At 42.4% G+C, this 16,860-nt stretch overlaps 1 protein-coding gene across 1 annotated transcript; it reads right to left on the bottom strand.

The window, feature by feature from the left end:
- Positions 1-4,316: 4,316 nt before the first annotated feature.
- Positions 4,317-11,342, bottom strand: fnta (farnesyltransferase, CAAX box, subunit alpha). Its single transcript, XM_076287545.1, has 9 exons — positions 11,130-11,342; positions 10,648-10,733; positions 10,375-10,489; positions 10,178-10,282; positions 9,716-9,842; positions 9,257-9,405; positions 8,702-8,764; positions 8,169-8,349; positions 4,317-5,915 (listed from the first exon to the last, which is right to left on the bottom strand). The coding sequence occupies exons 1-9, from the start codon at positions 11,267-11,269 to the stop codon at positions 5,751-5,753; spliced, it is 1,131 nt and encodes a 376-aa protein (XP_076143660.1). The 5' UTR covers positions 11,270-11,342; the 3' UTR covers positions 4,317-5,750.
- Between the last annotated feature and the right edge of the window lie 5,518 nt (positions 11,343-16,860).

Here is a 16,860-nt window from a genome sequence, read left to right as displayed (position 1 = left end):
ATCTCGATGGCATGTCGAGAGCAAGGCCATGGACATGCAACACTCTCATGGGAGTGGCAAGAGTAATCCCACTGATTTACCTCCATACCCGCAATAAACAAAAGGGGCCGCAGCAGCATGACCAAGGCCCGTGCAAGGTGACACTTCTCGGCGGGAGTTAACGACCTTTTAAGTTATCACACTGACCTCTGACCCCTGTGAAAAGCACTGTAAACTAGAGGTGGGGAGAGTGCGCAGTGAGCCGTCAGCACCACAATCTATCATCATCATCAGCACTCATCACAAGGGTAGGAATTTCACGGCGCCCTTGCGTTGGCCGTGACGCCCCTTTGAAAATCAGAGGTTTACAGGCCACGGTGGCCTTGGTGCCCCCTTCTTTAAATATTCTGCTTTGCGTCCTACGAATAGCGATATATATTTAGCCTATGGCCTGTCAAAATAATCTTAGCATTCACAGCGCAAATTACGCAGTGGAGAAAGTGACAGCGCAAGAAAGAAAGTGCGTCCAAATTAACCCATTCTTCTCAGTTGAACTACTCGCGAAGTAGCCTACTCATCACACAGACATCACAAGTATCACATGAAAGAGCTTTTTTCAGCTTTTAAACGATATTAGCCGCTAATTGCTGTGGTGAACGGTTCGCGAGAAAAGTAAATAATATTCAATTTAAGCATAAATTCTACTGAAGGTTTTGCGTCCATCTCCCTACCCATTCATCTCGGTGGAATACTTCACGAACCCTTCGTTTAACATATGACAAACCATATATCAGAATAAACAGCAGACCTTACCGAACAGAAAGGTGTAAAGCAGTCCCCTGTACAGTTAGCCGTTTCAGACTAATCCCGTTTTGAATTTGCAGTACATTTCAACATACATGGATGTCTCCAAATTTGGGATTTAAGTTTTAAACTGTGTTTAAATTGTTCCACATTATTTCATAACGGGCCAAATAAAAAATAAATATTACAAATGTCGCCTAGATATCGGTAAATCAGAGGACGGCTGACTATAAGAGTTTGTGAAAATAGCCTTAATGATCACAAAATGCTAAGCATGCATCTAGGCTATTTGAGTTTCTTAAAGCTGAGCTTTGCTTAAATTGTTCAATACATGATTTCATAACAGGCCAAATATAAAATAAATGTTAAATATAGCCTAGATATCTGAAAATATTAGATGATCAGATGATTTACAGTTATATGTAATATGTCATGTTTTATGTTTTTGTAATGTTTCATACAGTGATGCAGGTCTACTGCAGTGAATACAACTTTGATCATTTGTATAGCATACTACTGTATAGTTAACTTTGGCCTTGGTGCCCTGACATGTGGCCTTTGTGCCCCCCACCAAATATGCCCAACTGAAGGCCAAGTGGCCTTGCCCCTAAAATGGTGAAATTCCAAGCCTGCTCATCACACGTGAGTTGAGTCGATGCAGCATTAGTCAGCAGCAGTAGCCTAACACCCCTACTGATGTAAATACCCCAGCATATTACACTGTCATCCTGCTACCCAGCTCCTGTATTGATTAAATTGGCTCATTTGGAGATTACAGGCACTCTGATGAATCATAGCGTTGATCTGAACAGGGCCTGACACCTAAGCACATGCTTCTCTGTGAGATCCAGGCCGCTGTGAAGCAAGTGGTGTTAAATTTTTAAAAAGACTAGTGTTGCATTTCTACACGCCCTGCATCACACTTCAGATCCCATCTGGGCATGTCTGAGCCATTTTTGACTGGGGAAGAGGGCTGCTGTGAAACTTAACTGATCCCCTGGAAGGGACGGGCCAGATGTGATGCTGGTACCATGCAGCTTCAATGCTTCAACATGATCTGAGTGCACTCTCCGAATAAAGGGACTAGCCTGGAGCCTGTACGCACAGCGCGGCTCCTGTTATAACAGCATGGCTTGGAAACAGATCCAGATTAGCTGCACAGTCTAGTCCTTGTTACAGATTCTGACTGACGGTGGATACATTCCTGTTACAGATTCTGACTGACGGTGGATAGGCTACGTTCCTGTTACAGATTCTGATTGACGGTAGATATGTTCCTGTTACAGATTCTAATTGACGGTGAAAACATTCCGGTTACATTCTGAGGGGCTGCAGATGAGTCACTTTACAGGGGTGAGGGTATACTATAACTAGATGTACCGCAGAGCGGTACAAAATATGACCGCCGCCCAGTCCAGCACATTTTTTCCACAAAAATAAATCACGCTGAAAGGCCTATATGATTCTAACTGTCTCACACACTGTGTGTGTGTTTGCGTGCTTGTGTGTGTGCCTGCGTATGTGCCTGTGCATGCAAGCGTACATATGTCTACTGTGTGAGTATGTGTCATACGTATGATTACTGTGAATGTATGTGTGTGTGTGTGTGTGTGTGTATCTGTTTGTGCACATGTGTGCACATGAAATGGGTTAACATGACCCCTGGAGGCAAACAAACGGGAAAAAAATGGTCATCCTAGGCCCTACAGTTCTCAAGATATTCACAGAGAACTGTGTCTGCCCTACCCTCCTTTCGGGGGGTCCAGTCCAGCGGGGGGGCTACAGATCAAAACGAAAAATTACGGTTCCATGCTATCCATGTGGGGGTACATGCCCACCAAGTTTTGTGTACCCCGGTCTTTCAGTGTTCCGGGAATCCTTGTTGGTGTACGTCACTAAATGTACACATAAATTATTTTATTGTAAGGCCCCCCATGAACGAAAGTACACAAAACTTGGCATGCATTCGGAGGGTGTCATAATGATCCTACACTTTTAATTTCGTGCAGTTTTGACCTTGTCAGCCAGAGATATTGTGATGAAAACACCTAATTTTTTGCTTTTTAATTTTTAACTAGGTGGCGCTATACATGAAATAAGTGGTAATGGAATGGGTTGACATAGCCCCTTGAGATCAACATACAAAAAAAAAATGGTCCTCCTAAACCCTACGGTTTTCGAGATATTCACAGAAAACTGTGTCTGCCCTACCCTCCTTTCGGGGGGTCCAGTCCAGCGGGGGGGCTACAGATCAAAACGAAAAACGATGGTTCCATGCTATCCATGTGGGGTTACATGCCCACCAAGTTTCGTGTACCCCGGTCTTTCAGTGTCCCGGGAATCATTGACAGAAATTTGGGCATGCGAAAAAGAAAAAAAAAAAATCTGACTAAACCTATATGACCGCCGCTTCACTGCGCGGCGATCATAATAATGAGTGCCCCAGCGTTTGCGTACGACTACCACTCTAGGACAGGCGTGACCCTAACCTTACCAGACAGATCAACACCAGATCTGAGTACATCATCAATTTCTCCCGGACTCAATGCACATCTCTCAAAGGTTCCACATGGAATAAGCGTCTCTTTCTAGTCCAATTGAACCTTTTAGATGCTTCATCCAGAAAGGCTTTGTTCTTAAGTCTTCCAGCTTTTTAAACCCAGAAAGAGCCTGGTGTATTGCCTCTTCCCTAGGGTGACAAAACCCATTCAAAGCCCCAGGCTCACCCTGCCTCTATGATCACTGGCAATCTCTAGACTCACTATCCCACTGGGTACCTTTGTTGCTCTTAAGGTGCTCATTATATTTCACCAATTTCACCTGTGCACATCAGCACAAGCAAATTTTGTTTGCAAGTTGTACTTGGAGAAACAACAGACCGAACATCGAGCAATAGCGCTAACTACTTTGTCCGAGCGCCGAAACAGGTTGACTGGATGATTACAGACAGACAGGATTACAGACAGACAGTCCCTTTATGTAGCGTCTGGAGTACCTTTCCAAGCTCTGTTGTTATGGCAATACAATAACCGCTTGGCAGAGAGGTCTTCCTGGATTTTATCTGGTCCATAATGCTGCTAATGACGAGAGTGAATTCTGCGCAGGCACACGGGTGGCCACCCGCTGGACAGAGGATAATTTACGAGGTTCCCCATCACGGAGCATAAATCAGTTTAACAATATAAATTCTTGGGGTAATATGGCTCGTAAATGCTAATGGGTGAATGTGAGGGGTGGACTGGAATCAGTGGCAGGCAGGAAAGGCGTGTAAAACAATAAACTCAAGGATAAAAACTTCACGGGCGCGCGGAGGATGCTTCATGACTACATTGATCATCTGCTTTACCGGGGGTGACAAACTCAATTGCTCAGGGGGCAGTGTGTGTGCTGTCTCTCGCTCCCAACCAATTCTCCCTGTACCAATTTCTCCGATTAGCCGCTTCCCAAATAATATCCACTTAAGGCAGACAGGGAGGCGGTGATTGAATGTGACATCTTGGCCACAGCTGAAGTGAAACGGTAGCAGACAAAAGGGCTGCAAGAGTGTTTATGCACACAAAAAGACACACACGCACACACACTCCATTTCTCAAACACACATGCACGTGAGCACACACACACTCTCTCTCTCTACTCTCAAACACACACACACACACACACATACTCTCTCTCTCTACTCTCAGACACACACACACTCACCAAAAGCAATTTACTTGGGAATAATACATTACATGATCACCTGTCTTGAGGTGACAACTGCGTCGTCATAAGGCGCCCAGTTGTTTTTCTCCTTGAAAATAAAGGCTGACACATTCAGAATTATCAGAGAAAGAGAGAGCTAGAGATAGAGATAGAGAGAAACACAATACAACCCCGAGTCAGGCCATGTTGTCCTATGGGTGTAAGCAGTGGCTTTCAAAGCCACATCAACAGCAGCCACATCAAACAAGCAGAGAATGAAACACATAAGAAAGCCTCACAAAGATGGCTGTGATTTAAAAGCTGCTCCTAACCCCAGCTATATAAATCGTACTTATATTCAAAGCCAATTAGCTAAATGAAGATGTAGCCACATGCCCCACTAAAGCCACAACATGTCTATATACCACATGCCCCACTAAAGCCACAACATGTCTATATTCCTAGCACATGCCCCACTAAAGACATAACATGTCCATATTCCTACCACTTGCACACATCAAGTTTCTGTTCAGTTGGTAGCTAGGTAACAGCTGATACGGGACAGACCAAGGGCAGATTTCAAACAGGTTAAAGCTGATATAAGTCCAACAGCGCATACCATTGCCTTCCCTAGATCTGACACATTCATACAAACAGACACGTCTGGATTCTTTGTTTGTTTGTTTGGGGGTTTTTTTAAATAAAGATGACCATTATTAATTCTAAGCATACAAAAAGATGTTATCATCTAACGCAATCATGACTTCATTAATACAGTGCAGTGATTTGGCAAAAGAGAAGCCTCTTGGTGTTTGTTAGTACACATTGAGTTTAGTCCTGTTCGTTCGAGCATACACAAAGCTACACAGTACACAAAAGCTCACCGAAAACCACACCCATGGACAACAGAAGTGCACGTTACCTCAAAGCCCCCCCCATCTTTCATATCATCATTACAATACTCTTTCCAAATCTCTGAACATGTAGTCTACTGCAACCTACATCTAAACATACAGTTTAGGTCTCTCTCAATTCATTTTCTCTTAACAAACACCATGGTTACTCAAGTTAAAACATTTGCAGATTGTCTCTTCAGCTGGGAAGCACTGCTCTTGGTCAGGTAGTCACCCAACGCAGGAACTATGGCTTTGCCTTGCGGACGTGGTATCTTTTATTCCCAGTAACTTCTCGTTTTTTTTGTTTTGTTTTGTGTTTCTGTCTCTTTTTTCTGTGTTTCAAATAAGTATGCGCTGGGCTAACGGACACGCTGCAGCCGGCGGTCTCCATCAGGCATCGCTGGGGACCTGCTCCAGCTCTGCTCTGGGGGGGTTGGAGGATTGCGGGTTGGAGGGCATCTCTCCGGAGCCGTACTTGCTGTGGAGTGAGCGAGCGATGTATCTCCAGTACTCCTTTCTGATGGTGTCCTTTTCCTGGGCCAGATCCTCACACAGCTGGGGGGGGGGGGGCAAACAGAGATGGAGATCACAGAGAAAGAGAGATGGGTGGCAGAGAGAGAGAGAGAGCGAGAGAGAGCGAGAGAGAGGGGGGGGGGGGAGAAAAAGATTTAAATGCATGATGCCAACTTCAAAATACAAGATCAAGACATGATGTGGTAGATTGCCTCCCCATACCAAAACAAATATGTAGCTAAGCCGGTCCACATGAGCTGTAGATAAATTAACTTAACAGCAATGAAATACATTTTTTTGCTTGCTCGAATCCAACTGTGAGGGGACTGAATACTGAAGCAAGTATAAACGTCTGGACTCCATCTAGAAGCAGTCTCCATCCTGATCAGATTGCTCAAATGCCATTTTCTATTAACATGGAGGAACACAGTAAGACACAACTCTGCCCTCCACAAGCCTTCCTCTCCACTCAAGAAACAGACTCCATCTATGAAACAGACAGCGCACACAGAGAAACCCATTCAAAAATAAATGAGCAGGGTAACACCGTCCTGATTGACAGCTCCTCTCTTCTCAGCTGGCATCTTGTAGCGGATCTACTGCCAGGCTGAAACGCATATCAGAGTGTGTGTGTGTGTGTGTGTGTGTGTTTGTTTCCGCCTGCGCTGGTGAAGACCCTGAAGATCAGACGCCCAGACAAGGCCCCACTTCCCCCCGCAGACAAACTCAGGAAGACAAAGGCGCTCCCAAGGAACCTAATTAACTGCAACACATGCGCCGTGCCCGAGCATTTAGCTGCCGACAACACGGCAGACATATGGGCTGCCACTCAGCTGTCCAATACGCTGCCATTGGTGGAGAAGAACGCTCGCCAAAACATCGGAGAATGATCGCAAGACAAACAGAGTGAGAGAGAGAGAGAGAAAACGGGTGCGTGGGAGAGACAGGAGGAAAGAGAGAAAGAAAGAAAGAGAAAAAGAGAGAGAGAGAAAAGCCTGAATCAGTGCAACTGAAGGCAAACGGAAGAGGGGGAAGAGAGAGAGATTGTAATCCGATGCAGATACCACTGATCCACTCATCCATCTTTCTCAGCTTCCTTCCTGAATCTTCTTTTGGCATCTATTGTTTCAGTCATGTTTTATTCTCAAAGACTTTTCTGCTAAATTGCTCTTGAGATTTCACTCTAAGACAATATTTTTTCTGACTTGCTGAGCATTTGTCAATGATGTGACTATGTGACTGAAATGATTATTGGACCAAGAACTTTCTATTGGTACAAGGCAGCTTTTTTTTTTTATCAATCTACATAGCAATCCAGAACATATTCAAAGCCTCCATTTGAAGTCTGACAATATGACAGAGCCAGTATTTTACTAATAAAACATTAAAACTGCTGTCAGAAATATGCTTGTGGAATACCAAGGCCGAAATTATATACAAAAATCCAACGGAGAAAACAGATGGTCTCAGAGAAAATTTCTCAAGCAACCAAGATGTCATGATGGTTCAACTGCCCAATCAGAAAACTTAATCATTTTAAATTCAATCATCTGTCAATCATTTTATAAATGCACAGACAACGCATGGATTCCTATACAGTGCTTAAGCTTGTATGAAGTTAGGAAGAATTGTTAAGTTAGGAAGAATTTCTTACAGTGCCAATTGCAACCTTAAAAAGGAATAAAGTATATCATGCATAACAAACATTTCTTTTGATATTTAAAATGTGACAAATATAAAAAGGCTCTTCCTTTTTGACTGATCTTAAAATGCACGCTCAACATATGAACTAAGCCAGCAGTATGAAAGTTGTGTTGGAATTGTGTGTGTGTGTTGCATTCTGACCTTCAGGGCCTTGCCCAGGGTCTGGTCCTATGTGTGTGTGTGTGTGTGTGTGTGTGTGTGTGTGTGTGTGTGTGTGTGTGTGTGTGTGTGTCTATATATACACATAATTTCAATCTGCTCCTACAGGCTTCAAAACCAACACAGATACTCTGAAATGAAAATTAAACAAACTTTGCATAATGCTCTACAAAATGTTGACATTTAAACTTGTTTTTTTTTCTTTGTCCCCAAGTAACCATTAGCTCAATGTTATTTTCAGTGGCACTGGAAACGCCTTAGGAAGGAAATGTTTGTTTATGCAGTTGAAAGGGTTTAGACCTCCAGGGCCTTGCTCAGGGTTTGGCCCTGTGTATGTGTATGTGTATGTGTGTGTGTGTGTGTGTGTGTGTGTGTGTGTGTGTGTGTGTGTGTGTGTGTGTGTGTGCGCGTGTTTTCTGCATCTTGATATACCTTCAGGGCCTTGCTCAGGGTCTGCTCCTGGCTCTGCTCCCCACCGGCGGCGCTCTCCAGGGCGTCCTCGTACAAGTCCACCAGGAAGCCTAGGAGGTATGGCGAGCAGTGTGTCTCCTTCAGCTCCTGCACCTGATCCAGCAGACCCGGGTGAGAGCTCATACCCCTGTCCTGCAGAATGCTGCTTGCACAAAACAGACACAGGAATGAGACCGTTAGCTTTAGCTAATGAGCAAGCTTGATGAGACTAAAAAATGTTGACGATGCTAAAGTGCTCATAAATGCCTCATTGAAATAATACTATGAATATTAACTCCTGAAGATTTTGGTAAAATACAGTACAGTTCGCTCAGTGTAGTGTAAATCATTTCTGGATGTAGCAGCAACTAATGTGGATAGATTCTGCCCCCTGTTGACCAAAGGTAAACATTACAGACAACTTTTGCTAGATCTTTTCCTTGGTAGATTGTATATGTAAGAGAGGAATGAAAGTCCTTCTTTACAGAGTTAATGCACTGGTGACAAAAACATACCCTTTCAGATAGTTCCATGCACTTTCATTGTGGGGAGCTTTCTTAATCTGTATGAGAGTGTATCTGGGAGAGAATTAAGACAATAAAAGCTTAGCAATCATACAGGTACGTTTGTACAATTTACTTTTCATGAGAGACAGGTTACCACATTACCACACACAGGAAATATGTGGTCATTTATGTAGTGTGCAATCTAGAGGAACTAAAGTCACTTTTAAAAACTTCCACATGACTCTTAGTCATGAAGGATTTTTTTCCAAAAAGAAAATGTATTGATACTGCAAGCAAATTGATATTGTCTTTCATTTACTAAGTGTACTTGTTCACACAGGTGATCAACTGCAGTGCAATTTATACATATACAATAAAACCTAAGAGACCCGACATTGGCGTGCATGGCCTCTGCACCTGGGGACCAATGCTACAAGAAATATTTTACATTTAATTTAGCTACGTCTGTGTGTGTGTGTGTGTGTGTATGTGTGTGAGTGAGTGCATGAGTATGAGTGAGTGTGTGTGTAAGTGAAGATAGTAGGGCTCTGAGCAGACACTCACTGGACTTCTCTGTCGAGGATGGCGGCATCCGAGTAGCCGGTGGTATGGGAGATGACGTAGTGTCTCTGGTTCCATGCGGAGTTGTTCCGCACATCTTCCTCCAGCAGCTCCTCCACATACTCCAGCTCCCCATCCCACAGCTTATACTCCTGGGGTTACATGGGCAGACAAACACACATACACACACACACACGTAGCACAGAAACAGTCACACAGATACACAGATACACATATAAGCGTGCATGTGTGCGCGCGCGCACACACACAAACACACACACACACACACACATACACACACACACACACACACACACACACACACACACACACACACGAACAAGTTAGGAGACACACAAAAAACACTACAAACAGCATGTTGGGTTAGGAAGAATGACTTTCAATGCTTCACTATACTTAAGGTCAGAAAGGTAAGGGAAGGCTTTGGTGGCAGCACTCTACCTGGATGACCCACTGTCTGTGTTGCCAGGCGTGGTAATTTTTACTATCCTGGCTGAGAATGTCAGCTATGAACTCCAGCTCTTCAGTCGGATCCTTCAGCCACTCCACAATCATACGTCGATGGTGCCTGAGGACAGGGAAGATGTCAATGAGAAAACAGACTGGGTCAAAAATAAGATCCATCGTTTCGCTACATGTGTCGATTTTCTCCAGCAATTGACCACAGTTATACAAAGGAGTGATAACAACGTATCATAAAAATGTGGCCTGTGCTTTAGTCTTTCTACAAATTTCAAGTAATAATAATTATATAATATAAAAATCTAATTTTCACTTTAACATACTTAGTGTAAGATATTTACATTTAAGGTTCATAAAAAAGAAAATGCAGTTTCACAGAAGGAGTAAATATAATAAGATACCCATGAACCACGACAACAAGTAGAAATCAATTACACTCACCAGACTTGGTAGTTCTTCGGTTGGTCCTCTATTATATTTGTGATATATCTCATCTCCTCTCGTAGGTCCTTCTCCAAAGCCTGTATTAAAACTCTACGGTAGTGCCTGTAGTAGATTTGCCACATTACAAAAAGTTTACATGAGTGCATGGTATTTTGACGTGAGGCGAAAATGACTAGTCCACGTTTTAATCTTACCATACTGTGTAGTTGGCCGCATTAAGATCAATGGCTTCAGATGTCAGCGCAAAGGCCCTTTCACTCTTCTCATCGTTTTTCAGGAGTGCACGGAAGTAGTCATAAACATCTGTGACTATTGACAGTACAAGTGGGTGAAGGACAACATCAGCAAAGAAAATCAGGACCGTGCGCATCTCTGACGGGATGTTTGTAAAATAGAATTTTGAGTCACTACAAGGCCTCCTTACACCAAACAACTTTGACAAGATTTGGCCCTAGATTTGCACTTACATCTGTCAGAATAAGCAATTTTCACAACAGGGTTAGGCCCATCGTCTTGGGGGACAGGCTCTAGATCAGACCATTCCGTCCGATCTCTGCAAAACAATCACAACCACAAGACACGATTTAGGGGACTTGATAAGGTGCCTCCTTTTACCCAGGTCCCAAAACTACACACGTTAAGTTAGTATCAACGCATGTCGTGGTGTTAGCCAATTTAACGTTGACATTACACGATGCAACGTTAGCCCACACAGTTAACGTTGAACCTACAACAAACTAGCTTCACAGTCAAGACACGTTGTATCTATGAAGCACGTAAAGTCGGCTATTGGTTAGCAACAATTTCATCTATTAACGTTACAATTACTTTGGACTTTCAATCCTATCGATTTTACATTTTGATTATAGCTAATCAAGTTACCTAACTCGGGGGACAAACAGAGCGTTAATTGAATCGAGAGCTTAGCATTAGGTTAGCATAACGTTACCTGTAAAACAAATATCCTCCTCTTCTTAGGGGCTCATCATCATAGTTTATATCTGATTCTCCATCCATACCCTCTACGTTCATTCCGTCCTCATCTTGGTTGTCCAAATGGGAAGGTGGAATTTCCTCCAGACCAGACATTTTGAACGTGACTCGTGTATTCCTTACAAGATGACTTGACAGGAGTGTTTCAAATTAGCTTGCTAGTCAGATAACCAACTTGTGTTGTCAGACGGAATGATTACATTGTAACCTTCAACGTAATTTCCGGTAACGTCCGGTAACCTCTTTCTCGCGCCCCCTGGTGGTGAGTAGGCTAAATTGTTCTTCAGGGTTTATGGGGTTTGGTCGAATAAATGCTGGCAAAACTCCTATGAAATTGGTGAGGTGTAGGGCTGTAACAATACACCAACCTCACGATTCGGTTTGTATCACGATTTTTGACCCACTGTTCGATACGAATCTCGATTTTTCTTTTCTTTTCTTTTTTTTTTTTTGGGGGGGGGGGCTAGACATTTTATTAAATAACATTTTAATAGCCTCCCTTAGAACACCAGAGGATTACATATAATATATCTATTATTTTATATCCTGATATAAAAATATTTTTCTGAATGACTGATATTTATGACAGCACACTTTTTGCAGATTAGCCTATAGCCTAGGCCTACTATTTTTTTATTACAACTCTACCTCTTTAATTCAGCTGTCTGGTTGAAGCCTGGAAATATTGTAAACAAAGTAGCATATAGCTTAGCCTATCATAGTCTACTGATTGGACTGTTCAGTTTCCCCATGTGTGTTTAAGTTTCAAGGTAATAGGCTACTTGTTCTCCTTGGGACAGGCCCTTTTGGGAAACGTTGGTATTGAGATGATCAGTCAACTTCAATGCAAGAGTTTTAAACAAATATGTGCAGCATGCTAATGATGCTAAGCGGATTTAATAGTAATTTAGCTAGTCGTCTATGCGTCCTTGCTTTCACGATTGTGAATGTTTTATTTAAGTTCCGCGTGTTCATTGAGCAGTAGAGGGAGGGAGAGTGAGAGGGAGGGAGCGCGAGAGAGAGCGGGCAAGGAGAGGGGGTTTACTTCTATACTGTTTGGTAAAGTTGCACACATAGTCTACAATGAAAGCAAGGAGAGGTATGAAATTATTATTTATTTATTTATATGTTTTTGGACAACGTAGGCTACCGATAAGTAAAGCAGGAGTTGTGGGTTGCTTTTGCGGCCGCATAAGCTGCAAAGCACTGTGTGAAACACTAGAAAGGGTGTGTGGCGATTCTGCCTTTTCACACCTCGACACAGTATCGTGGATATGAATGTCGCGATTTCGGTTTCGAATCGTAAATCGTTACAGCCCTAGTGAGGTGGTGTCTTTCTTTCACATTCATCTACCAACGCAGGCCCGTATCCAGCTATGAGATCACCGAGGTCCAAAGGTTTGAAGAGCTTAAAGTAAGATTTGAAACTATATTCACCAGAATAAAACAATTCAAAAATCAGCAGTTGAAAATGTCTCTGTGTCAAGTGCATTCAGTTTTTTTTTAGGCCTACCACCCAGATAGCTAGAGGCTGGAGGACCACTGTTGGTAGATCTGGTGGTCTGCCCCAATATTTTGCCACTTGTGGTCCAAACTCTTTTTCATGTATTCAGGTATAATTACATCCATCATTTTAATAACATTTCATGTCTTTTAAAGGAGAAATATGGCAAGTTTTCAAACAGGCCTAGATCTCTGCTTCTCGAGGTCACGAGTACTGTCGGTAAAAAAAAATAAAAAAAAATTGTTTTTTACATACCCCGAGTTATACAGCCAGCAGCTTCAGCACTACACTCTGTGGGCATGTAAATAGGAGCTCACAGGCATGCCCCCAAAGTGTAGAGCTGCAGCTGGCTGTAGCAACTATAAAGGATTGTTTTCGGGTTTTTTGTACCGATAGTAGGCTACTCAGTGACCTTGAGAAACGGAGATCTATGTGAAAACTCGTCGGATTTCTCCTTTAATATTCACAAGTTCCTGAAAGTGATGGTCCAACATTTGAGCCGTTGTGACATGCCACCATACCACCAGTGGTCCATTATCTGTAAATCTGATTTTGTTATCTGGGCAGCATCAATGTCTGCTGTGTGTGTGTGTGAAACAGAGAGAGACAGCTTAGTTTGCATGCAACCAGTGCATAGCCGTTTTGCATACACTGCCTGTGATTGTCTACCAGCAGCACCCCTGCCTAGGCCTTTAATGCATGGGATAGGCTAATGTTGACGTGAGTCAGACAGAACACGGGCTAGTCTATCTCTCTCAAACTATGTTAACATGGTGTGTTTAACAACCACAAAATGAAACATTTTCTCGAGGGAGAAACCTCCGAATCCACATTTGATTTTTAAGGGTCAGGGTACGTTAGGTGCCATGCACAGCTCAGCCGTTCATGCACCCCCTAACAGAAAATAGTTCCAACACCCGTAGGCAGGGCATGAAATTGGCACCCGCCCACACGCCAAATGCGGGTAACTTTTGTGATTGGCGGGTGAAACTGTCAATGTACCTGCCACGTTGGCGGGTAGCCAATAAGACAACACAACACTGAGCAAGGAGATGCACTGTCCAGATTGCCGTTTGTAGGCTCGGAGAAAGCGAGATCAAACCCATTTGCAGGGGTGGGTAGTAGCCTAACGGGTTACATTTTTTTTTCGAGGAACGGCAAACAACTTTCCTTTTTCAAAACGGTAGCCTACTTCTACTCTCAAGTACATTTTTGAGCCAATAATCTACTCTTTTACTCCGCTACATTTCAATTGCCTTACATTACGAGTACAGCTAACAGCTCAGTTAACACAATGACGTACAGTTGCTGCATCTTCTGGCGAGGCTGCCAGAGCAACGAGACTAGAGGTAGGCTATGACATGACACGGAAACTTTCACGTATATTCATTTCTGGCCAGCATCGTTCAACAATCACATTGGACAAGGAAAGTAAGCCTACAACTTAATTTACAAGCAAATCAAATGCACTGGAAATCGAGCATACAAGTTAGAAAAAGCCTAGCATTCATTTATGTTGCAGGACATAACATGAGACGGTCGGCTGAGAAAACAGATAGCCTGCTCTGTCGCTCTGCCCGAGTGGATATGCCTAGGCTATTATAGCCTAAATATAGGTCTACCCATAATATAGTAGCCATTGTTTTTAGGTTACATTGTCTGTATGGTGGAGTTATAACCAGACTTCTAGCAATGCAAAGCAGAAGAATCAGCTGCAATGTAGGCTATTGGAAGACTGCTTTTCAATCCATAGCCACGTAATGCTTATTCTGGCTATGACAAAGTATATTAAATAAAATATATTTGAATTGGGCTTTTAAAATATGTTTGACTATATGATTAGCCTACAGAGGAGGAGAAAAGCAAATAGGCATAAAGGATACTTTTGTATCCCTTTAAAGGTCCATCAAAAATATAAAAATGTAGGCCTACAAAAAAGTAACTTGTTAGACCTACTTGAGTAATTTATTAACAAAGTACTTTTTTACTTTTACTTGAGTACTGTAATGTGTATTCTGTACAAGTTCAAGAACCATTCTTATGCATTTTCTGAGTCGTTCACCTTTATTTTGGGCACAAAATAATTTTGGCTGGTAAAAAACCACTGTGGCAGGTGGATTTCAAAATTCACCTGCCACAGTGGCTGGTGGCCAAAAAAGTTTACTTCAGGCCCTGCCCGTAGGCCTACCTCTCATACACATTTGCATGTTTGGTGGTAGGCTTAAGTTAGAGCATCAGACAGGGTGTGATTGTTGGATGATGAAGAATGAGTCGCGTTGTCTAGGCCACTTGTCTGGGTGTTTCCAGTTAAGTAAGTAAGTACTAAATGGAATAGTTCTGTTGGTTCTCTCGTGGTAAGATTGTTTTGTTGGCTGACCCACAGCAGTGCAATTGACGCTAATCTATGCAATTGCGGTCCCAAAGCTAACATTACTTGAGAAGGCTGCATAGACAGTAACATTTTGACTATTCTTAAGAAACAAATATGGAAGCATATATTCATGAAAACAAAAATGTGTCACTTTTTTTTATTTAACATGTTAATTATCTTGTTAATTCAGAAAACATATAGTTAACCCATCATTCAGAAAAACAAAGGGCTATTTTTTTCTGAATTTATGTCTTCATAATCTTGTTAATTCGGAAGAAAACAAGCTTGTCTGATGTCACTGTTGCTGATAAGGCTAATGATTACAAAATTAATCAAAAATTACATGATGTTTGGTGTATTTTTCAGAATTTGTGGTTTTCAGTTGAAACACTAACTAATTTGTTTCTTGCAAATAGCAATAGGCCTCCTGTATGTAATGTGCAATTGACTACCAACCGACCACCCTTCTCAAGGCCCTAGACCTCAGTATTTTTCAAACTGGTTATGGTCCACACCAACCAACACACATGGTTGCTGCATGGCAAATTATACTTTATTGTACTCAAAAGTACAATAACTGTATCTGATCTAGGCTACTGTCTAACACATTTGAACATAGGCCTATAACACACATGAAAACAGGGATATCTAACTCACTAAAAATGACTAGTATGACTAGTAGGAATACCTTTTTTCACTTCACATCCCTATATGCTTCAACAGGAACCCTTGGATTTCTCACCACATCATATTTCTGCTTTTTCAGGAGAGCCCAGTGAGAGAGAGAGAATGTATTAAGCCAGATACTTTTGCCAGTAGAGTAAAACACCATATGACTTGCATCACAATGCCAAATGTGTTCTTAAGGGCACCTTTGTTAAATGACCCCTGTGTCTGCAGTACCATACCTACTAGTCATCTAGAGGATCTTGTGACATCCCTTTTTTGAGGTCACTTAAGATCACATGGTAATCACAGTTTTACTTTGTCATGTGATGGGAATTCCTCTGATCTCCAACTTACACAATGCTAATCAATGAATTAAATGACTGCTTTTAGGCTACTACTTATTATGACCACCGCGCAGCGAAGCGGCGGTCATATAGGTTTAGTCAGAATTTTTTTTTTTTTTTTCTTTTTCGCATGCCCAAATTTCCGTCAATGAGTCCCGGGACACTGAAAGACCGGGGTACACGAAACTTGGTGGGCATGTAACCCCACATGGATGGATAGCATGGAACCATCGTTTTTCGTTTTGATCTGTAGCCCCCCCGCTGGACTGGACCCCCGAAAGGAGGGTAGGGCAGACACAGTTTTCTGTGAATATCTCGAAAACCGTAGGGTTTAGAAGGACCATTTTTTTTTGTATGTTGATCTCAAGGGGCCATGTCAACCCATTCCATAACCACTCATTTCATGTATAGCGCCACCTAGTTAAACACAAAAAAGTAAAAATGAGGTGTTGTAATTGAAGGTATCTGTGACCTAACATAGTCAAAACTGCACGAAATTGGAAGTGTAGGATCATTATGACACCCTCTGTATGCACGCCAAATTTTGTGGAATTCCGTTTATGGGGGGCCACACAATAAATTAATTTATGTTACTATACACCAACTGGCCTGTAGGTGGCCGGAGACAGTTTTCTGTGAATATCTCGAGAACCGTAGGGCCTAGGAGGTCAACCTTTTTTATGTATGTTGGTCTTAAGGGGGCATGTCAACCCATCCCATTACCACTTATTTCATGTATAGCGCCACCTAGTTAAAAATGAAAAAGCAAAAAATTAGGTGTTTTCATCATAATATCTCT

The sequence above is a fragment of the Alosa pseudoharengus genome, unplaced genomic scaffold, assembly GCF_046254945.1.
Source record: "Alosa pseudoharengus isolate Yale_2024_CS ecotype anadromous, Long Island Sound unplaced genomic scaffold, YU_APseudo_1.1 YU_APseudo_1.1_scf_16, whole genome shotgun sequence".
Lineage (NCBI taxonomy): Eukaryota > Metazoa > Chordata > Actinopteri > Clupeiformes > Clupeidae > Alosa > Alosa pseudoharengus.
This window is presented reverse-complemented; position numbering and strand designations above follow the sequence as displayed.